This window comes from Anguilla rostrata, chromosome 17, assembly GCF_018555375.3.
Source record: "Anguilla rostrata isolate EN2019 chromosome 17, ASM1855537v3, whole genome shotgun sequence".
NCBI lineage: Eukaryota > Metazoa > Chordata > Actinopteri > Anguilliformes > Anguillidae > Anguilla > Anguilla rostrata.
In genome coordinates, this window is record NC_057949.1 from 28,118,431 (window position 1) to 28,140,278 (window position 21,848).

Genomic DNA, 21,848 nt, shown 5'->3' on the forward strand with positions numbered 1-21,848 from the left:
AAAGCTTTTTTAAAAGTGATGGTCTCGGTTACTTTCGGTTTCCAGCTGAGTATGCAATGAACGTAACACGCGTCGCTGTGATGTAATCGCTCAGAACTGGACATTTTGTTTAGACCGTGCTTTGGACCAGGCGTGATAGTTCCCCTCTATCTGCAAGACTAGACGAAGCTGGTCTTTTTATTAATAGCGAGGGTAAGTACACTTTTATTGGCGAATAGTTCACATTCGAATTAAAGAAATCCCAATGCAACGGCTTTCTACAAGGAGAACTGCAGTGTTTTCTTTGTGAAATGGCGGAGGCAAAAGAGGAAGTGTAGTCTACTGTACAGAGAAACGCTATCACTGTTCTTTCAAACCTGTCGGTTTATTTAATGTTTGTTTGTACCATTTCAATAGTTTGTTATTCTACTTTTAAAAAAATACAAAAACACATTGTTTTGAAGATTCTTTTACATCTGATGCGGCTTGCCGTTTTAAACTTTTCTCTACTGAGGTGTTGCGCCCGTGATTGTCATACAGAGAACCTACAGCATCCTGTGTAAACATAGTCTACACATAAACAAAATATGCAAGCTTGTGCACGTAACAAAACGTGCTGCTTAAGAGGAAACAGGAATAGCCTACCTCATGCAATTCACCGATTATTGGTATAGATATTCTCAACTAATAGGGTACAATGTGTATTTCACTGCATTGCCCCCATCTAAGTATTTTATGATTTTGGGTTCTAAACTGCACCAAACTGGGGCAATCGACCAGTCTTGAAATAGCTGTCGGTCTGTCCTTTTACTGAAGAAGGTTCCATCCATCCTCACTTTTGAAAAGTCACTGATTTAGGTCAAGTAGGTCAACATACGAGTGTGTCCCCAGGGACACCTAGGGATCCAGAGAAAGAGTGAAAAGGGTGTTTTAGCAACAGTTTGGCAAGGCTTTCGGTCTGCTAAGCGGTCTGCATCGAGGCTCGGGTTCCTTGTGGTCGTGCATCGGTTGTTATTTTTATGCGGCGTTTGCCAGCTGACGTTCCCGGCAGCTAATTCGCAGATCCGGTCGCCGCGGTCGGCATGTCACTTGCGCTTTGAAAATGGGCGCTGAGCGGACCCACTGGATCGGGAATTAAAATAACAGTGACCCCGCTGGAGATGCACTGATGCAGCCCTGCCTTTACTCAGGGTGAAAGAATGCTGTGTATTTGAGTGGGTGTGGATGAGTCAGCTTGGCTCGTATTTGAGCATCGGTCAGTTAAGTTTGAGTCTGAGTGGCCCCGTTCTGTGAGTTGAGGCTCCGCCGTTTTGTGCAGCGAACCGGGACCGAAGCGGAGTTGTTTTTGGTTCTCTGTGTTCGCGAGCGTGTTTGGCCTGGCTTCCTTCCGGCATCATATCCTGTGTGTCCCTTTAAGAGTTTTGTCTCTCTGTGTGTGTTTGAGAGATAGATAGAGAGAGATAGAGAGATAAAGGGAGTAAGAGAGAGTGAGAGAGAGAGAGCGAGGTAAAGAGAGAAAGGGAGAAAGAGAGTGAGAGGGAAAGAGAGAGAAAGGGAGAAAGAGAGCGTGAGAGAGAGTGAGAGAGAAAGGGAGAAAGAGAAAGACGGAGCGAGCCAAAGAGTGAGACGGAGAGAAAGGCAGACCCAGAGCGAGGCTGTGCTTCAGCTCTGCGGCAGGGAGGGGTGCGTGCCGGGAAACCGGCAGCTTTCCTGTAAGTCACAACCGGCCAATCGGTGGAGAGCCACCACGCATGTGGCTCCGCGGCACTGCAGAGACACACCGGCTTACAGTGTGTGTGTGTGTGTGAGAGAGAGAGAAAGAGAGAGAGAGAGAGTGTGAGATATAGATAGAGAGAGGGAGAGGAGAGAGGAAAGGGCGTGTGTTTGTGTGAGAGAGAGATAGATAGAGATAGAGCGTGAGAGGTAGATAGAGAGAGAGAAGACAGATGAAAAGGCGTGTGAGTGCAGAAAGAGGGCTGTAGGCAGACAGCGTCAGCTCTCATTTCAGTTCAGAATAAAGGTCTTCTGAGGGATTAACCAGGAAAGGAGCGACTGGCTGTTGAGGCTCGGCTCGGTACGTCCAGGTTTTCCATCTCCTGTCTGTTTTCCAGATTAGTGCTCTGGTCTGTCTCTCTGTCTCTCTGCGAGGAAAGCCGTATTTTGTTTTAGGAGAAGCGGTGCACATTTGGCGAAGGAAGAAATTGTAGTCAGGATACTGCAAACAGGGGAGCGAGGGTTTCAGAGCATTCAGAAGACCAAGAGCAGATCAAAATGCTATGTTTGGTTATGCTGAGTTCTGTACTTCTTAGAAAGTTTTACACATTTGAAAAACAAAAACCTCCTTGCACAGTGATTGTCTGCTCAAGGGAAGGATATTTGAGTTCTGCGGTTTGATTCAGGAGGTGGGGACTTTTGCGGGTGGGGGGGGGGGGGCGTTACCCCTCATACTATGTTTGGGGAAAATTTGTTCCCATTTACTGTTTGACACCTGTTATAAAACCAGTTAACCTTGTTTTTTTAAATCTTGATACTGTGAGACGTTTCTTAACTTGGTGGTAGTAAATGGTAAACATGCAATAAACATAATTCTGATGCTATGTTAAAGTCCTGTGCCATCTTTGTATACAAAGGTGTTCTGTTGGGTCAGTTCTGACCCCAGGTCCTTGTAGCTGAATACAACTTTAGAAAATGTACAACCTTTTTTGTTTCTTTAATAAAAAAAAAAGTTTTTTTTTTTTTTTTTTGTGGGTGACTCTGGTGGCACTTTGCCAAACTTGCGTGGTGGGTGTGGCTGTGGAGTCAGCGGTGTGGCATCAGCAGAATGTTTGTTGCCTTGCGAGCTTGCCACTGCAACGGCCCCAGATACAGCAAAGCAAAAAGACAAGCCAGCAGAGCTTGTTCAAGAACTAGAGTTTACCTTGGAATTTTCTTTTCCTTGGTGACGTCGGCTGAAGTTTGCCAAGGGAACGAAAAGCGACACGGGGCTGGCTTGTTTTCTTTTGGACCTGTAAGTGACATTACCCTGGCTATCCAGCAAGGATTGCCAAAAGTTTGGTTTTTGACCAGAATAGCCAGTTTATATCCATAATATTTGTACATGCCTGGGTTTGTGTCCAGTTCAAGTAATTGATGGGAGAACTTTTTTCAATGAATTTGTGCGTTAGTGACTCGGACGGGTATTTGGGGGTTAGTGGGCGGGGTTAAAGACAGAGGAGGAGTCATCTTTGATTGTAAACAGAAGGCAAAAAAATCCTGCATAGTATGCCTCTAATGTCATACAGCCCATTGACTTACATATATTTTGTAACTCAGGAACTACATACTTGCTTGATAGAAGATCTGGCATCACTGATAAGCATGCAAAACTGAGCATTTTGACAGTTTAATGGAGTTTCTACTGCATTTAGTGGCAGAGATTACAAATAAAATGAATGCCTGTGGAGATTATGTTACTATGTAAGAAGCCACGCCCACATTTGTCAATCATGACCAAGCTTTTGTTTTTGTTTAGTACATTGATCAAGACCATGGGTTTTCAATTTCATGACAATCTGTCCGTCCACTAGTGAGGAACAGCTTTTTGGAATTTGTTGCGTCCCCTGTTTAAGCCCTTTGGGCTAGAACCCCTGAAAAGGGACAGAAAATATATTCCAGCAACAGTAAAGACATTTGAATATATGATACACCAATGAACTTAAGTCACCAGGCAAGTTGTGACCTGTGTGCTGACAGCTATCAATCAGCTTCATTTTCTACATGCATGGTCTTAAACCTCAAATGGTTAATTCATGTTTCACAGTGCACTGGTGGAAATGTGCCTTCACCTCAGAAAGTGTTGCAGCATTCATGTTATGATAAAAGGGCTTTTAGGCCTGCAGGTTTATCTCGTGATCTCTCCCCACCCCCACCTCTCCTGGTGTTGCTCAAACGCAGAGAATCAATCAAGCAGAATCGTCCTTGTATTAAAAGTAAGGGCCAGGTGATTTTTCTTCTTTCTGTCTCCTCCATGGGTTTTAATGTGACTGTTTTATTTCCTTTTTCTGTTTTCTTTACTGTGTCTTGCTGTCACAGTGCTTATTATCGCCATTTTGTATATCAATATTTTATTTGCTGTTCGTTCTCTTCCGTGCTGCTTTATTATTGTGTCCCTTGCATTGCAATTTTCACCTTATTCTTTTATCTGTTCTGGAAAGCACTTAGTGCTTTATGTTTTAATGGTGCTATATAAATACAATTAAAAAAAAAAAATTATTATTATTATTATTATTATTATTATTATCTAATTCATGGAATAGGTCTATATGCAGGCTATGGGCCTTTCAACATTTGCACGTATTAGGTAAGGCTTCTGGTGACCCGTCTCTCTCGCTTACGAAAACGTTTTTTTTTTTTTTTTTTTTTAAAAGTCTTCAAATTCTACAGAACCATAACAACCTATATGAAGTATGGTATTTCTTGTAATTTTCATGGCCGAACAGTCCTAACATGACACAGTATCGGTGATAAAATTGTGAGAAAGACTGAATATGAATGTATGAGGTCTGTTATCTGCAAATTGCAAAAACAAATACCGGCGCAGCTTCCCGTTATTAGTCAGTGGCGGCGTGAAAGTGACGTGCACAAACCTTTGCGGCGATATCTGATATCCGTGCTCTTTGGTATTTAATAAGAATTCAGATACATTTCGTTTTCTCCAGGCAGCTAAATACCAAAAATGGCTAGGATAACAAACATTTCTGTTTCTGAATACAGTGGGGAAAAAAAGTGTTTAAAATACCGAGTATAAATTAATTCCACCTGCCTGTGGCGGCCTGTGATGGTAAGTACGGAACGAAGGTGCCGCACGTAGCGCGCCGTTCGCGCAGCCGATGATTTTCGCTGAAAGCCGGAGATCAAAGGAGCAGGTGAGTGACGGTGAACCGCAGGCGGGCTGACGCAACGCGAGGTAACGGCGCAGCGCTGCTCGGTTTCCGCACAGCGCTCCTGGCGAGGCGTGCTTGCGCGCAGATCGGAAAACACTGCAAAAAAAAAAAAAAAAAAACGAACAAAAAAAGTCATTCTTAACATGTATTCAGAGGTGGGGCACCCGGCTTCAAAGAGTAGAAGTACTAACCATGTATTTGCTCCACCAGCATGCACTAAACCAGCTGATTACACTAATTAGTTCCCCTACCTGGCTGAAGAGTTGTGCTAATTAGAGTCAGCTGGTTTAGTGCATGTTGGTGGAGGAAATACATGGTTACATTACATTACAGGCATTTAGCAGACGCTCTTATCCAGAGCGACTTACACAACTTTTACATAGCATTTTTTTTTACATTGTATCCATTTATACAGCTGGATATATACTGAAGCAATTTCGGTTAAGTACCTTGCTCAAGGGTACAACGGCAGTGTCCTACCTGGGAATCGAACCTACAACCTTTCGGTTACAAGCCCAGTTTCTTACCCACTGTGCTACACTCCGTCGATGGTTAGTCCTTATACTCTTTGAAGCCAGGTTACCCACCTCTGCTTGTATTTTAGTTTTATGTTTAGACTTAAAATCTTATTTCTATTCCTTTTTTTTTGTTAAATAAGAAAAAAGGTTTGCCAGTGGGGCTAGCTATGACAAATTCACTTGTCAAGCAAAAAGGAACTTAAAGCAAGTGAATTTTCTACTTGAGAGAAAAGAGGGAAAAAAAAAGATTTTAAGTCTCATTACAAGACTAAAACCCTTAAGACAGACTTTTGTGCAATGAAAAAGAACTGACTTCTTGCCATTTATTTAGCCTAACACACCCTAACACAGGATGGCTAACAAAACGCAAGATGCTGTGTGCAGTATAAGCGCATTTCGTCTGTTTTTGTATCGGCGCTGTTTATTGTTTTCTTTCAGTTTGGCGGAATGGGCCCTCGAAAGGACCCCGAAAAGTAGTTTAATTGGTGCCAATGGTTAGTCATGAGCCTGTTACCAGGGAAACCATGGGGTATAAGCTGCAGCAGGTCCTCAGGTGCCAGGTGGGGTGACTTCACAGGGCAGACCGTCCAATCCCAACTGCTTTTTTTTTTTCCCCGCAGCTGGACTTTCCCATTAACACCCCCCCATCTTTAACGAGCCATCCTCCTCTCTGAGACTCAACACGTTGTAACTAAACACCCACTGTAAGCGATCTGAGCACAGCTCAGCGGCTGTCAGCACAGACAGGGGCACCGCTGCCCGTGTCACGGTCATGTGACGCCGCGATCACGTTCACCCTTCGCCACGCGTCCGTCCGCGGATTGCCGCCCGTCACCCGTGAACGTGCCGACCGGAACGACAACGTTTGCCGCGCATGTCATCGCAGTGGGCGTTGGGGGGGAGCTGGCGGTTGATCAGGGTGGGTGTGGCTTTAATTGGGGGGGGGTTTTAAAAAATGACAAATGTTTCAGTGTCCATCGATTCCCCGCAGGTGTCATGACACCGTTGTTAACAGGCAAGACGTGTCTTTCTGTTGTGTCTAATTACCGCTGTCACCACCGTGAAGCCGAGCGTGGCGAAAAAGATCCGCTTCGCCCTTCTGGAACGGCAGGTGTCTGCCACCCCATTGGTCGAGAGGCAGGCATCTGCCACCCCATTGGTCGACGGGCAGGCATCTGCCGACCCCATTGGTCGAGGGGCAGGTGAGCTTTGTCACTGTCGGCAGGTGTTTCTTTATCAGGCGACGCTCAACCGTCAAATGTAGCGTGGCGTAGCGACAGATGAAATTGTATTCTGTTACGATGAGCGCCCCCCCCAGCCAAGCGCTCCGAGCGAGCGTTGTCGTTACACGGATCCTTCTCACGCGTCGAGTCTGTTTCCATAAACGGCGACCCCTTCTCTCCATAAACCAAAAAAAAAAAAAAAAGACGTTGTGTACACACAGCTGTTGGTGCCACTCGGATAGCTGGGCTTCGTTCGGCTACAGTTGAAGCTACTGAAAGTGCACACTGTAGATTGTGTGTGGATAAGATGTCATTAATAGATGCTTTCTGGTATGCAACAAAAAAAAAAAAAAACCTTGAAAGAATTGCAGTTTGAACCACTCCAGGCCCGACTTGATATATGGTAGTGTACTGACCAGAAGCAGCCAATGAGCAGGCTCCGCTGAGTACGCGAGGCCACCAGTAAAACCCGGACTGGCACACAGTTCTGCGCATTGGGAGTACCAAACACATCCCTGCTGTTAAATCCCTCACTGCATTTCTGTTACCACGGGATCCCTCTCTGACACTGGGGCGGCCAGTGGAGCATGGGCTCCCTCTCCATAGCTGGGTTCCTCCCGAGATTTCTTCCCATCGGGGGGTTTTTTCTTGCCACTGTTTCAGTGTTTCTCTTCTCACCGGGGAGTTTTTTTTTTTGGGTGTGTCTCAGGAGAGAGGGGGGACAGGTTTGCTCACTTTTTGGAGGGTTGAGGCCAGGTTTTTGCCCAATTTCCTTTCTGTTTCGTCCTTCATAAAGCGCGTTGAATTGTCACTGGATATGGAATGTGCTGCGTAAATGAACTTGCCCGGCCTTGCCTGCAAAACACCTTTCTGACGGCATCTCTGTAAAAAAGCCCAATAGAAATAAAAATCAAATCGAAGTGAACGGAACATTGTGAGCTGAGGACATTTCCCCCCCCACCTTCCTCTCTGTTTACAGGGTCCCCAGACGGAATGATGGGCACGCGAAACAGGATCTTGAACTCCACCACCCCGTGGACCACCGTGCAGCTGAAGGGGCAGCTGAAGGGGCAGCTGGAGGGGCAGCTGGAGGGGCAGTCCAGCCTGCAGGGGCAGAGGGGCGACAAGGAGAAGAGCGGGGGGGAGGACGACCCGGCGTGCCGCGAGATCCCGCCGGAGCTGAGGAAGGTGCTGACGCAGGGCACGGCGGAGGCCATGGCGTCCAGGCCGCTGGGCACCGAGAAGCTGTGCCCGTTTATCGCCCAGGCCGAGTGTGAGTACCAGCGGGGCACAGCGCGGTGGGGGGGGGTGGGGGACGGGTACGGAACGGGGGTGCTGGCACCGCAAAGCTGTGCCCGTTTATCGCCCAGGCCAAGTGTGAGTAGCAATGGATCGCAAAAACATTTGCATTCATCATTAGAAATGTGCGGTTATATGTGTACAGCCTGGTGTACCTTTAAGATAAATAGAAAGTAAATTGATATATTAAATGATCAATTTAACCCAGTTCTAGAGTAGAACAATCTCCTGTGTACAAAGACAGGAACACAGTGTTGTGAATATCTTGCTATTATCGACATGGCAGTGTTGAACTATGCTAATGCTAACGCTAACGCTTGCAACATCTGCGTTTCCTAGGTGACGAGCAGCAAGAGTTCAGCCCCTCCTGTTCACAGCGCCCCTACATCGGCTCCCCCAACTGCCTCATCCGCAGGTCTGTCGCTCCGCCTCTCTGCCACTCCTCCTTCACCTCCTCTCCCATCTCCTCCTTCACCTCCTCTCCAGTCTCCTCCTTCACCTCCTCTCCAGTCTCCTCCTTCACCTCCTCTCCAGTCTCCTCCTTCACCTCCCCTCCAGTCTCCTCCTTCACCTCCTCTCCAGTCTCCTCCTTCACCTCCTCTCCCATCTCCTCCTTCACCTCCCCTCCAGTCTCCTCCTTCACCTCCTCTCCAGTCTCCTCCTTCACCTCCTCTCCAGTCTCCTCCTTCACCTCCTCTCCATCTCCTCCTTCACCTCCTCTCCAGTCTCCTCCTTCACCTCCTCTCCAGTCTCCTCCTTCACCTCCCCTCCAGTCTCCTCCTTCACCTCCTCTCCAGTCTCCTGCTTCACCTCCTCTCCAGTCTCCTCCTTCACCTCCTCTCCCATCTCCTGCTTCACCTCCTCTCCAGTCTCCTCCGTCACCTCCTCTCCAGTCTCCTCCGTCACCTCCTCTCCAGTCTCCTCCTTCACCTCCTCTCCAGTCTCCTCCTTCACTTCCTCTCCCGTCTCCTCCTTCACCTCCCCTCCAGTCTCCTCCTTCACCTCCTCTCCAGTCTCCTCCTTCACCTCCTCTCCCGTCTCCTGCTTCACCTCCTCTCCAGTCTCCTCCGTCACCTCCTCTCCTGTCTCCTCCTTCACCTCCTCTCCTGTCTCCTCCTTCACCTCCTCCCCTGCTCTGGTACTTTATTGGCGTTCCGGTACCGCTTGATTGTCCATCATGTTTTTTGGAATTTCTTGTTTTTTTTCTTTCAAATTCTAAGTCAGTGTTTTAGCTCTAACTCCACTGCTTTCCGTCACCAGCAGGGATTGTGACATCAGCATTAGAATGTTCAGTTATCAACATTCTAATCACACATTAAAGGGTTCAAACAGTTGGCCCCCTAATTGTTTTTCCATTGTGTAAAGTGGCCCTTACATACCTCTGTTCCCCCCCCCCCCTCTGCAGGGCCTCCACGGAGAACAACGTGGCCTGGGGGGTTGCCTGCAAGGAGCCCAAGCGCCCCTCCAGCAGCCGCAGGAAGAGACAGCGCCAGAGAAAGCAGAGGGAGAGAGAGGGGGAGGGGGAGAGGGGCAGAGAGACGGCTCTCTCTGGGGTCCCAGAGCAGGAGAGCAGCGGCTCCCCCTGGCTGTTTCACGCACAGGTGAGACAGGTGCCCCCACACCTGTGCCTCTAGCTGGCTGTGGACCAGGGGTGTGCAGTCTTATCCAAAACAGGCCAGAGTGGTTGTTAGCCCAATACTGTGACACATGAATTTAACTATCAACGTTTTTATTAAAGATCATGATTAGTTAATTAGTTGGTTCCGGTATCATAGTGCCGGGCTAAAACAAAAATTAGTCCTTTTTAGGACAGGATTGCAAACGACAAGCATTAATTTAAAAAAAAATTTTAATAAACAAAAAAACTTTTTTTTTCCTTTAGATCTTTTGTTAAATCCAAATTGCTTCACAACATCACACATTATAAGTGAAGAAAAAAATGAAAAGAATACAAAATACAGGAGTAAAAAAAATCTTGTATTAATTTTCCAGAGAGTAAGCCTTGAGCAGCCACTGTAGAGCCTTGTAAAAATGATAGGGTCTTGGAAGTAAATACTGCCCAAATCCAAGACAAGATTACAGGTCAGGTGCCTGCTTTCTCCCCTCTGTTGCTCACCTGCTGCCATTTGGTCCTCCCACCAGGATGAGGCGCCAGAGTTCACCAGCGGATGCAGCAGGTACAGCAGCACCCAGAGCCAGGGGGTGCAGGAGACCGAGCGGCCCAGTTGGCAGAGGACAGAGTCCCCCCTTACCTGTGACCCCCGACCCCGGGTCTCCCCCGGTTTTGCCGCCGTGCCCAAAATGTCCCTGTACGACCAGGAGTGCGCATCAGAGCGCCACCAGAGCAACCAGGACCACTGGAGGCTCGCCCGGTTCGGCCTCCGCGCCATCGTCTGCCAGGAAGACCCGCTCTTCGTCCCGTCCTTCTTCAAAGAGGTGGAGAAGGAGGCGAGGCAGGAGGAGGAGGAGGGGGAGGACGGACGGCCGGGGCACTCCGACACCAACGAGGGGCTCCTCTTCCACCCCGAGGAGGTGAAACGAACAGCTGGCCTTCTTTCGTTTTTTGTTACTCATTTGTTTCGTTCTCGTCTTTCCTCCTCCGCTGTGTGAAGTCAGGCGATTCAGTATGTATAAGAGATATATTGGGCAGTCTGTCCCAGGTCCCCACCTGTAAGAGCCAAAATGGCTGCTGCATAGGTGTTCTGTACTTCCTGTCCTTGCTGTCTGTCTGTCTGTCTGTATGACTGTCTGTCCGTCCGTCCGTCCATCCGGCCGAATGACTGACTGTCTGACTGACTGTCTGTCTGTCCGTCTGTATGACAGTCTGTCTGTCTGTCTGTCTGTCTGTATGACAGTCTGTCTGTCCGTCTGTATGACAGTCTGTCTGTCTGTCTGTCTGTATCACTGTCTGACTGACTGTCTGTCTGTTTTTAAATTCCCCTCCTGAATTTTGCCGTTTTCAGAAACTCCAGCCCAATGATTACGAGTACAGGGAGGGGCGGGACTACTCCGTCCTCCAGCACATCCAGAACGGGTCCTACGGGGACGTGTACAGTGTTCAGGACAACAGGACAGGCTTCAAGTGCGCTGCCAAAAAGGTAAAAGCCCCCCCTCCCCCAGGACCCCCCCCCCCATCTCACAGCCACCTACATTCCAGATGGCCGCTAACATCTTTGCTCTCAGACGTTGATTCCCGTTGATAACAGCCTGACAATCACTCCTACACTTATAGCGCTTAACGAATTAATTAACTGCTGTTTATTTTCACTGCGTTCCACTCGTGCAAATTGTCGCATGCTGTACCGGGACATGGCCATTTTCGATTCATTTGTCAAGCTAATATCACTAACCTCTGTGGTGCATGCAGGTGCCCTGGTTGCCCATGGCGCTCAGCCTGATGAATAAATGTAACGAAGTGTAGTGTACGGCGCGGAGCGCAGGTTTCCGCGGTTTCCATGGCGATGCCCTGCCTTTCTCGACCAATCGTGTCCCGCCCCCCCCTTGCCTCGCCCGCAGATACCGCTGAAGCTGTTCCGGAGCGAGGAGGTCGGCTCGTGGAGTGCCCTGGACTCCCCGCGCGTCCTGGAGCTCTACGGGGCGGTCCGGGAGGGGCCCTGGGTCACTCTGTTCATGGCCCTCAAGTCAGGTGAGACGATCCCATCAAAACCGAGCCAGATCTGTCAGGTTTTATTTGTTTGGCGGTTTTTTTTTGTCACAAAGTCACAAATTGCGGAGGTAATTTGTGCCAAAGCTAGGCCTGACCGTGCCCCCAGATAGCAAGCGAGGTGCAATAAAAAATAAAAAACTCCCCTGTGGGAAGAAAAAAACACTGAAACAGTGGTGAGGTATCTGGTGTGCTGATTAAGCCAGAATGTGTTTATATTGAGGCAGTTTTTTTCTATAATATAAAAAAAGAAAGAATTTTAACATTGTTTGTGAGCGCTGGCCTTTCTTTAATTTCGAGGGTGATCCCACGCCCTCCTCCTCTTCCCCTATGCCTGGGATCAATCAGCGAGCCTTGGGAGGGCATTCAAAGGCCAGAATTCCTTTTGTAACAAGGGTGACCTCATCTGCTGATGCAACTTCCTGGCTTCCGAGGCACAGTAATGCCAGAGATTCTGTAGCCTAAACAGATGGTTGACCCTGTGCTTAACATCGCAAGTCTAGCGTTTGAGCGGGAAATGTCACGAGTTGTTGCATCTTGTGAATATTCATGAGGGGTGAACCAAGGCGCCCAGCAGTCACAGATCTGACCCTGGGCATGGCCCTTCATGAATATTCAAATTATGTGCCTCTTCACGAAACTGAATCATACCACCAGGACCCCCTGAAGCAGTGCTTCCCGAACGTTTTTGGTCAGGCCCCACTTTGGTAATAGGAAATTTTTTGAAGCCCTCCCGACAACTTTGGTTCAGCTTGGATGCCATTTTCTTTTTGGTTTCTAATGAACCTTTTTTTTTTCGACCCTCACTGCACACCCCCCACTTTTGGGAACCATGCAGAAGCAGAAGCTGTCCACCTGGTTATTAGAGAGCATCGTGCAGTAGTGCCCTACTCTCTCGCCCCTTCTCTCTCCCCCTCCCCTTCTTAGTCTCCTCTCTCCATTCAAACACCACTCAGCTCCCCTGCAGTAATAATAATAGTGCTGTAGTCGGTAGCGGTTGGTTGTGTTTAAAACAGGAACTGATCTGAGGTGTGGTTTGCGTGTGACGCATCGAGCGTGCCAATCACTACGTTTATTAGATGGAACCTTCTAATAATAGTGACAATAATAATAATAGTAATAGTTCCTTGCATTTATACCACGCTTTTCTCACACTCAAAGTGCTTTACAGTGATGAGAGCGAAACTCACTTCAGCCCACCGCCAATGTGCCCATGTGTAGCACACCCCCATGGGTGACACGCTGCGGCCATCTTGCGCCTGAGGTGGAGAGGGAGAGAGCGATGGCGGCGACGGCGCTGTTGCTGCAGTCGCTCTGGTTCCTGCCGTTAGGCCTCACGTTGTCCCCGCCTGCTCCAGGTTCCGTGGGGCAGCTCATACGGGAGCGAGGGCGCCTCCCGGAGGACCTCGCCCTGCACTACCACGCGCTGGTCTTACAGGCCCTGGAACACCTGCACAGGAAAGGTGTCCTGCACCTGGATGTAAAAGGTAAATTAGGCTCCTGGAGTCAGATCTGCTACTACCGGCTTCTAGCAACCAACCACTGTACCACCCCCCCCCAACACTCACCATTTAAACTTTACATTTACACCTAGCCTAACCTAACCCCTAACACCACCATTAACTTAATTACACTTACCTAACCCACATCACCATTTAAACTTTACATTTACACCTAACCCTAACCCCTAACACTCACCATTTAAACTTTACATTACACTTACCCTAACCCCGACACTCCCATATTTACATTACACCTAACCCCCCAACACTCACCATTTAAACTTTACATTTACACCTAACCCTAACCCCCTAACGCTTACCATTTACACTTTACATTTACACCTAACCCTAACCCCCTAACACTTATCATTTATACTTTACATTTACACCTAACCCTAACCCCCTAACACTTACCATTTAAACTTTATATTTACACCTAACCCTAACCCCTAACACTCACCATTTAAACTTTACATTTACACCTAACCCTAACCCCCTAACACTCACCATTTAAACTTTACATTTACACCTAACCCTAACCCCCCAACACTACCATTAAACTTTACATTTCACTACCTAACCCACAGCCATTTAAACTTTACATTTACACCTTACCCTAACCCCCCCCAACACTCGCCATTTAAACTTTACGTTCAAATTTCAACCTGGTGTAATATGTACACAGCTACACAAAGAGATGAACAGTATGAACAGTTAAAATACAAAATCTTATATAAATGCACACATTTTTTCTTACATTTTTAAACTTTGTCAAAGTAAGGACGACTGATGATTCAGTATGATGATTTACACACATGCCGAAGTGAAAATAAATATTTCTAAAGTTTAAACTACGGTTTAAATTGTGGCAGTTAAAAATGAAATTGATTACTGCATTGCATTAATTAGAACTATATGGTAAAAACATACAGTTTCTCTACAATTGAATAAATTAGGACTATATTTTTTGGCTCCAGGTATACAAGAGAAACACAAAGAAACTGTCTCAAATAAAAAATAAGAAATGTCCATTTTCTTATTTCTTTAATTTTTATGATCATGAAAAGTTTTTACATGTGAATACAAAGATAATATTTTCTGATCCGTCTCCATCTGCTGGACCATAGAACCAAGGAAGTAAGAGCACAGAAAGCCAGAGCTGGGAATTTCCCACATCGTGACTCGTGACCAGAAAGGGGGGCGGAAAGTGAAGCGTAAAGCTTTAGAAATGCGGTCACACTCAAAGCTTTGTACAGGAGCGCCCCCTGGTGTCTGAAGTACTGAGTACTGCGCATTTGGAGAGCGCGACGTACTGCATAGCCTGCTCTAATTAGCCGTTAGCAGTGGACTTCCTACAAACAGATGGACAGTTCAGGTCATTCCAGACAACAAAAGTGTACTATTTACACCAGTCTTAACCAGCATAGAGCTGGTTAATGCTGTACAGGGTGCTTACACTCTTGTGAAGTGTACAGTTACAGTTAAACTATACAAGGCTGTATAATTTAGTGCTACCCGGTGCAGTTTACAGTATATATATTCCAATGTGTGTTCCCGCAGCGGACAACGTGTTACTGTCCGAAGATGGGAAGGAAACGTATCTGACTGACTTCGGACACTCCGAGAGACTGGACCGGAATGGGTGGAGCAACAAAGCCAATTCAGGTACCACAGGACCACACACGACCCATGCCGAACCATAACTTTGTGAAGAAGACATTTCAGTTTTTGCGCTTTGAAAATACACAGCTCGCAACATTGCAGCCAGGTTTGATAACACAACTGTAATGTAATTATAGATTTGTGGTGTAGTGCTGTGGTTAGGAAACACACAGGGCTTGTTACGCAAATGTTGGGGCAGTGCCATTGTAGCCTTGAGCAAGGTACTTAACCTGAATGGCTTCAGTACATGTGTGCAGCTGTATAAATAAATTGTATGTTTAACAAATCTAGTGTGAGTTAAGTTTTTTCTGGATAAGAGTTGTAATGTACAGAAGAAATGTAATGTAATCACAGAGCAGAACATTAATATCTCACTCCAGGCAAGGCAGTGACTACACACAAGAACAATCGAGTCAACGGCAAGCAAATTTTGAGCTGTGTTCGTGTGTGTGTTTGGGTTTGTGTGTGCGTGTGTGTTCGTGTGTGCGTGTGTGTCCGTGCGCGTGTGTGTTGCAGGAGAAGGGTTCCCGGGCACAGAGACCCACATGGCCCCTGAGGTGGTGAAAGGGGAACCCCGTAGTGCCAAAGCAGATGTGTGGAGCAGCTGCTGCATGTTACTGCACATGATGACTGGCTGCCACCCCTGGACCCGCTACTACCAAAGCCCATTGTGCCTCAAGGTGATGCATGATGGGAAATGTAGTTTTAAGATAGCTAAGGCTGTAGGCTGACAGTTCATATATTATCAGTGAGATGTAATGTATTGATTTTGTTGTGGTTTTACTGGCCTCAGATTGCACACGAGGATCCCCCACTTAGAGAAATCCCATCCAGCTGCAACTCTTGCACTGCTGATGTCCTCAAGGCGGGGCTCCAAAAAGATCCAATCAGAAGAGCTTCTGCCACAGAACTGAAGGAGAAGACCACTACAGCCCTGATGGCAGGTGAGAGTTGGTTGTAGCCCAACAGCTAGTAGCCATACAGCCAGCTTCTGCATTGCTCTCTGGTTTTGTGACTTGAATCATATTCTGTCATGTGACCTTGCCTTTTGTGTGCTTGTGTGATCCCGAAGTGGGAGGGCTCACCAGTCCAGTGAAGGGAGCCTATCAGGAGCCAGCAAAGGCTGAGCCAATGGAAACCCGCCACAAGTGCTCTGGGCCCCTCCCTTCTCTCCCAGCCCCTCCCAGCCCCACCTCTCCCAGAAAGAGAAACTTTGAGCTGGGGAGGCAGTGCAGAAGCTCCTGGAGGGGGCACTCCAAGAACAAGGATGAGACGGAGGAGAGCAGCGATGCCGATTGGCTCTCCTCGTCTCCCAGACCACGCCCCTTGCTCCACCCCCACAGCTCCAGGCAACCGAAAGGGGAGTGGCCAGATGTCTCAGTGTTAGCCTGGGAGCTGGAGAAAGGTGAGATGGCCGCACACTCAGGAGGGCCGGGGGGTGGGGGCTGTTGATCCTTATTCACTGCATCATCAGCGCCTCATCGCTGAAACACTTCCGCCATTTCAGTGGAGTGAAGAGTACTCGCTCTTCCTGCAAGTGTGTGCTCTAGTACTAACTACAGTGTTCTCCTGTCGAGGCTCCAGTACAAGGAGAAACATGGGACTTGTGTGGGCTTATGTCTCTCTCTCTTCTTCCTCCCTCCCCCTCTCCCTCCCACTCTCCCATTCTCTCTCCCTCCACTTCTTTTTCCTTTTCTCTCCTGCTCTGTCTCATTCCCTTTCTCCCCCATCTTCCCCCTCCCTCTCTCCCTCCCTCCCTCCCTCCCTCCAGAGTTCTACCTGAGCAGCCTCTCGCAGCCACACTCCCTGGAGCTGCAGGAGCAGCTGCTGTCCTGTCTGAGCAGCGGCTGCCATCGTCAGAGAGACGCTCTGGACAAAGTGAGTGACAGGCCGCCGTTGCCATGCCAACCCGGGGCGCTAAACCACCTTTCAGTCCTCGCATGTCAGCTCTGCTATACAGGAACACGCACACACCCGCGCACGCGCACACACACACCTGCGTGCGCGCACACACATGCACACGCATACACACGCACACACACACCTGCGTGCACGCACACGCATACACACGCACACACACACACACACCCGCGCGTGCACACACACATGCATGCGCATACACACGCATACACACACACACCCATTGGTGTGTGTGTGTGTGCATGCGTGTGCGTGTGTGTGTGCGCGCACGCAGGTGTGTGTGTGTATGCGTGTGTGTGTGCGTGTGTATGCGTGTGCGTGCGCGCACACACACACGCACACGCATGCACACACACACACACCAATGGCAAGAGGCAGCCATGCAAGGCACCAACCAGCTCGTCGGGGGCAATTAGGGGTTAAGTGTCTTCCTCGATGACACTTTGACACTTTTTGCTGGGAATGGAGCCGACAGCAGCTCCGCGATTGGCAGATGACCGCTCTCCCTCCTGAGCTGGACTTCAGTTAGCCTGCTTCCGGGCGCGGGACTAACCCATGTGACCCCTCTCCCCCCCTCCCACCCCACCCCCTCCCCCCCGCCCCACTCCCAGGACTCGGGGCACTGGTCTGTGTGCCACAGCGGAGAGCTCAGCTCGGGGGTCTACTCCGGCGGCAGCCTGCTGGACGGGCACAGTTTTGGGGTGGACTGGCGCGGCTCCGCCAACCCGTCCCCACCCTGCTCGTTTGAAGGTGAGCCGCGTGCCACACCCACGTGGCCGTCCGCCATGTACGGGGGCGGTGGGGTGGGGGGGGGGTGGGGGGGTTGGGTGCAATTAGTGCATTGTGACACTGTCAGAATGCTGTGACGGAATGTTGTGACATCCACGCCTCAGCTGTGACTCCTTAGCCAATCAGTGGCTTAATCGCTGAAGTGCTGAAACGAACCAGCAACCAGCAGACACTGCTGGGGTGTGAGACTACTGACCTATACACTTCTGTCCTGGGTGTAGGTGTGAACATGGGTTAGGGTTAGACTGCTGACCTACAGACTGCTGTGTTGGGTGTCGGTGTGTAAGTGGGTTAGGGTTAGGGTTAGACTCCTGACCTACAGACTGCTGTGTTGGGTGTGGGTGTGTAAGAGGGTTAGGGTTAGGGTTATACTCCTGGCCTACAGACTGCTGTTTTGGGTGTAGGTGTGTAAGAGGGTTAGGGTTATACTCCTGGCCTACAGACCGTTGTTTTGGATGTAGGTGTGAATGTGGGTTAGGGTTAGGGTTATACTCCTGGCCTACAGACCGTTGTTTTGGATGTAGGTGTGAAAGTGGGTTAGGGTTAGGGTTATACACCTGACCTACAGACTGCTGTGTTGGGTGTAGGTGTGTAAGTGGGTTAAGGTTAGACTCCTGGCCTACAGACCGTTGTTAGGGATGTAGGTGCGTAAATGGGTTAGGGTTAGGGTTATACTCCTGACCTACAGACCGTTGTTAGGGATGTAGGTGTGTAAGTGGGTTAGGGTTAGGGTTAGACTCCGTTGTTAGGGATGTAGGTGTGTAAGTGGGTTAGGGTTAGACTCCGTTGTTAGGGATGAAGGTGTATAAGTGGGTTAGGGTTAGGGTTAGACTCTGTTGTTAGGGATGTAGGTGTGTAAGTGGGTTAGGGTTAGACTCCGTTGTTAGGGATGAAGGTGTATAAGTGGGTTAGGGTTAGGGTTAGACTCCTGACCTACAGACTGCGGTTTTGGGTGTAGGTGTGTACGTGGGTTAGGGTTAGGGTTAGGGTTAGACTCCGTTGTTAGGGATGTAGGTGTATAAGAGGGTTAGGGTTAGGGTTAGACTCCGTTGTTAGGGATGTAGGTGTATAAGAGGGTTAGGGTTAGGGTTAGACTCCGTTGTTAGGGATGTAGGTGTATAAGAGGGTTAGGGTTAGGGTTAGACTCCGTTGTTAGGGATGAAGGTGTGAATGTGGGTTAGGGTTAGGGTTAGACTCCGTTGTTAGGGATGAAGGTGTGTAAGTGGGTTAGGGTTAGGGTTATACTCCGTTGTTAGGGATGAAGGTGTATAAGAGGGTTAGGGTTAGGGTTATACTCCGTTGTTAGGGATGAAGGTGTATAAGAGGGTTAGGGTTAGGGTTAGACTCCGTTGTTAGGGATGAAGGTGTATAAGAGGGTTAGGGTTAGGGTTAGACTCCTGACCTACAGACTGTTGTTAGGGATGAAGGTGTGAATGTGGGTTAGGGTTAGAGTTAGGGTTAGACTCCTGACCTACAGACTGTTGTTAGGGATGAAGGTGTGAATGTGGGTTAGGGTTAGAGTTAGGGTTAGACTCCTGGCCTACAGACCGTTGTTAGGGATGAAGGTGTATAAGAGGGTTAGGGTTAGGGTTATACTCCGTTGTTAGGGATGAAGGTGTATAAGAGGGTTAGGGTTAGGGTTATACTCCATTGTTAGGGATGAAGGTGTATAAGAGGGTTAGGGTTAGGGTTAGACTCTGTTGTTAGGGATGAAGGTGTGTAAGTGGGTTAGGGTTAGGGTTAGACTCCGTTGTTAGGGATGAAGGTGTGTAAGTGGGTTAGGGTTAGGGTTAGACTCCGTTGTTAGGGATGAAGGTGTATAAGCAGCGAATGTAAACTGAAACTCTAACGGGGTTTTTCCGGTCGGCCCAGGCGTGGACGTGTGGATCCAGGACTTCACCGGGCAGTGCCTGCAAATCCGGGAGAGCCCTGGGGTGACGGTGGGGTACATCGCCACGGGGATCAGCGATCAGGTGGGCGCGCGTTTCTGGAGGGAGGGAGTAGCGGGTCGCTCACAGAGCAGAGCTTTTCGTTTTGTTTTCTTTTATATACAGTGCAGTCTGTAAGTATGTGTACAGTGACACAACTTTCTTTTTTTTTTTTCTCCGTACTCCAGCACATTTTAATAAAAAAGTGAATGTGAGGTTAAAGTGCAGACTGTCAGCTTTACTTTGAGGGTATTCACAGCCATGTCGGGTGATCAGATGTGGATGTAATGACAGAACTTACAGCTCTTTTCGTACATTTATTTTACTCCTTCTGCTGTTTTATTCTTTCTGTCGCTCCCTGTTGAAAACGCGCTGCGCTGATAAACGTAATGGACGTGGAGATGTGTGACCCTGCTGTACCCCCCGTGCGCCCTGTGAAAAGGGCCCAGGACCGTTAAGCCTGGTGTGAATTTTAAAAGGGGCGATCTCACCGTTCCGTGCCTTGCGCAGATTTCGGAGAGGGCCTTCTGCTTGGAGACGCGGGACGGCCGACCGGTGTGCCCCGAGGAGGAGGTCCTGGATTCGGGGCTGTGGCTCCGGTGCACCCCCACCCCCGATGCCGGCCGCGCCTGGAGGTGGAGGGTCAGGGAGGGCGTTCTGGAGACGAGGGCGTGAGCAGCCCGTCCCTCCGTTCTTCTGTCCGTCCGTCCTGCTGACAGTCTCGTGAGCACCCCCCCCCCCCCCCACCCCACAGGAGGACCCGCACACCTCCTGCTCTTCTGAAGCACAAGTACCATCCTGAAACTGGCCCGTTCTTAACTAGCATGCTACATTACAGTAGCACAAAAAAAAACAAAAAAAACAAAGAGAATGGTTAAGCTGAGCAAAGAAGACATCCATCGGATAACGGCATTACCCCTCAGAAGAGTGGGCTTCATGAAAGGATTTTTTTCAAACTCTCGGCCGACTCCAGTGTTCTAGAACTCCATTGGCTTTCAGTCGCCAGTAGTGACTGTGACATCAGCGTTGGAATGTTCAGTTGAGAACATTCTGATCACGTATTTGTTATCCTACATGTTAAAGGGTTAATGAGGGTGGCTGGAGTGATGGCAGTTATAGGAACAGGGGGATGGGGAATTCCCATTCCACAGTATCCAGGCGAGGAATCACTTTTACCTACTGTACCTTATTTCACAAAATTCAGTAACGTCTGAACTGACGACTTCTGTAGCTGTAACCCAGTGCTGTTAGAGTGAATCTGGGACTAGAAGCTAGTCTGTGCTGCTATGATTTTTTTTTTTAATGAATGTAAACGTTGTCTGTGTGAGATCTTTTTTTTAAATGAATGTAAACGTTGTCTGTGTGATGTCTTTTTTTAAATGAATGTAAACGTTGTCTGTGTGATATCTTTTTTTAAATGAATGTAAACGTTGTCTGTGTGAGATCTTTTTTAATGAATGTAAGAGTTGCCTGTGTGATATCTGTTTTAACTGAATGTAAACATTGTCTGTGTGAGATCTGTTTTAAATGAATGTAAATTTCTGTGTGAGATCTGTTTTAAATGAATGTAAACGTTGCCTGTGTGTGATCTGTTTTAAATGAATATAGAAGTTTCCCGTGTGAGATCGTTTTTTAATGAATGTAAAAGTTGCCTGTGTGTGAACTGTTTTAAATGAATGTAAGAGTTTCCTTTGTGAGATCTGTTTTAAATGAATGTAAAAGTTGCCTGTGTGTGATCTGTTTTAAATGAATGTAAGAGTTTCCCGTGTGAGATCTGTTTTAAATGAATGTAAAAGTTGTCTGTGTGAGATCTGTTTTAAATGAATGTAAAAGTTGCCTGTGTGAGATCTGTTTTAAATGAATGTAAAAGTTGCCTGTGTGAGATCTGTTTTAAATGAATGTATAAGTTGCCTGTGTGTGAACTGTTTTAAATGAATGTAAGAGCTCTCTGGCTGTGTGAAACTGTATGAATACTGGTCCCAGTCCATTAACTCTTTTTTTTTCCACAATTCCAAGTCAGGGTTCTATAATTCCACTGGTTTCCGTCACCAGTGGCGGCTGTCACATCAGCATTAGAATGTTCAGTTCAGAACATTCCGTTCATACGTTTGTGACCTCACACCTTATAGGGTTAAAGACGAGAGGGAGACCAGGCCCCCCCCTGAGTCGCACTGCAGGAGGGGCATGTTGCACCCCTGGCTGTACCTGTCTATCTTGTACTGTATATATTAAATAAATGTATTTTTTAAAGTGTCCTGTCTGTGTAGTGTATTGCATCACTTGGACAGTTACCGCTGCAGGCAAAATTTTGGCGTCAGTCTTTTTATTTGAATTATGTTTAAATACACTTTTTAATACCCTATGCCCAAAAGTATGCCCAATATGGGTAATGCATTTTGTACACTTCAGTTTTTCAATGCATTAGTTTCACATTTGGCACGA

The 21,848-nt window shown here is 48.0% G+C and overlaps 1 protein-coding gene across 3 annotated transcripts; it reads left to right on the forward strand.

Annotated features, from left to right (window-relative positions):
- The first annotated feature begins 50 nt into the window (after positions 1-50).
- Positions 51-21,659, forward strand: LOC135243007 (mitogen-activated protein kinase kinase kinase 14-like). 3 transcript variants are annotated; one of them, XM_064314417.1, is made up of 16 exons: positions 51-192; positions 7,622-7,915; positions 8,281-8,356; positions 9,347-9,542; positions 10,084-10,473; positions 10,905-11,039; positions 11,458-11,587; positions 12,964-13,092; positions 14,668-14,772; positions 15,286-15,449; positions 15,563-15,713; positions 15,842-16,174; positions 16,541-16,647; positions 17,301-17,439; positions 19,351-19,451; positions 19,917-21,659. In XM_064314417.1, the coding sequence occupies exons 2-16, from the start codon at positions 7,636-7,638 to the stop codon at positions 20,079-20,081; spliced, it is 2,601 nt and encodes an 866-aa protein (XP_064170487.1). In that variant the 5' UTR covers positions 51-192; positions 7,622-7,635; the 3' UTR covers positions 20,082-21,659. The 3 variants fall into 3 exon arrangements, with proteins under 3 accessions (XP_064170487.1, XP_064170489.1, XP_064170488.1); XM_064314419.1 differs by having other exon boundaries at positions 8,281-8,350; positions 9,344-9,542; XM_064314418.1 differs by lacking the exon at positions 51-192 and adding an exon at positions 1,517-2,053.
- The last annotated feature ends 189 nt before the right edge of the window (positions 21,660-21,848 follow it).

What these genes read in the sequence shown, in the direction of transcription:
- LOC135243007 (XM_064314417.1), top strand. Translation starts at nt 7,636, where the DNA reads ATGATGGGCACGCGAAACAGGATCTTGAACTCCACCACCCCGTGGACC. An exon ending in GTTTATCGCCCAGGCCGAGT is followed by an intron (nt 7,916 to 8,280) that starts GTGAGTACCAGC and finishes TGCGTTTCCTAG; the next exon opens with GTGACGAGCAGCAAGAGTTC. An exon ending in AAAGCCCATTGTGCCTCAAG is followed by an intron (nt 15,450 to 15,562) that starts GTGATGCATGAT and finishes TACTGGCCTCAG; the next exon opens with ATTGCACACGAGGATCCCCC.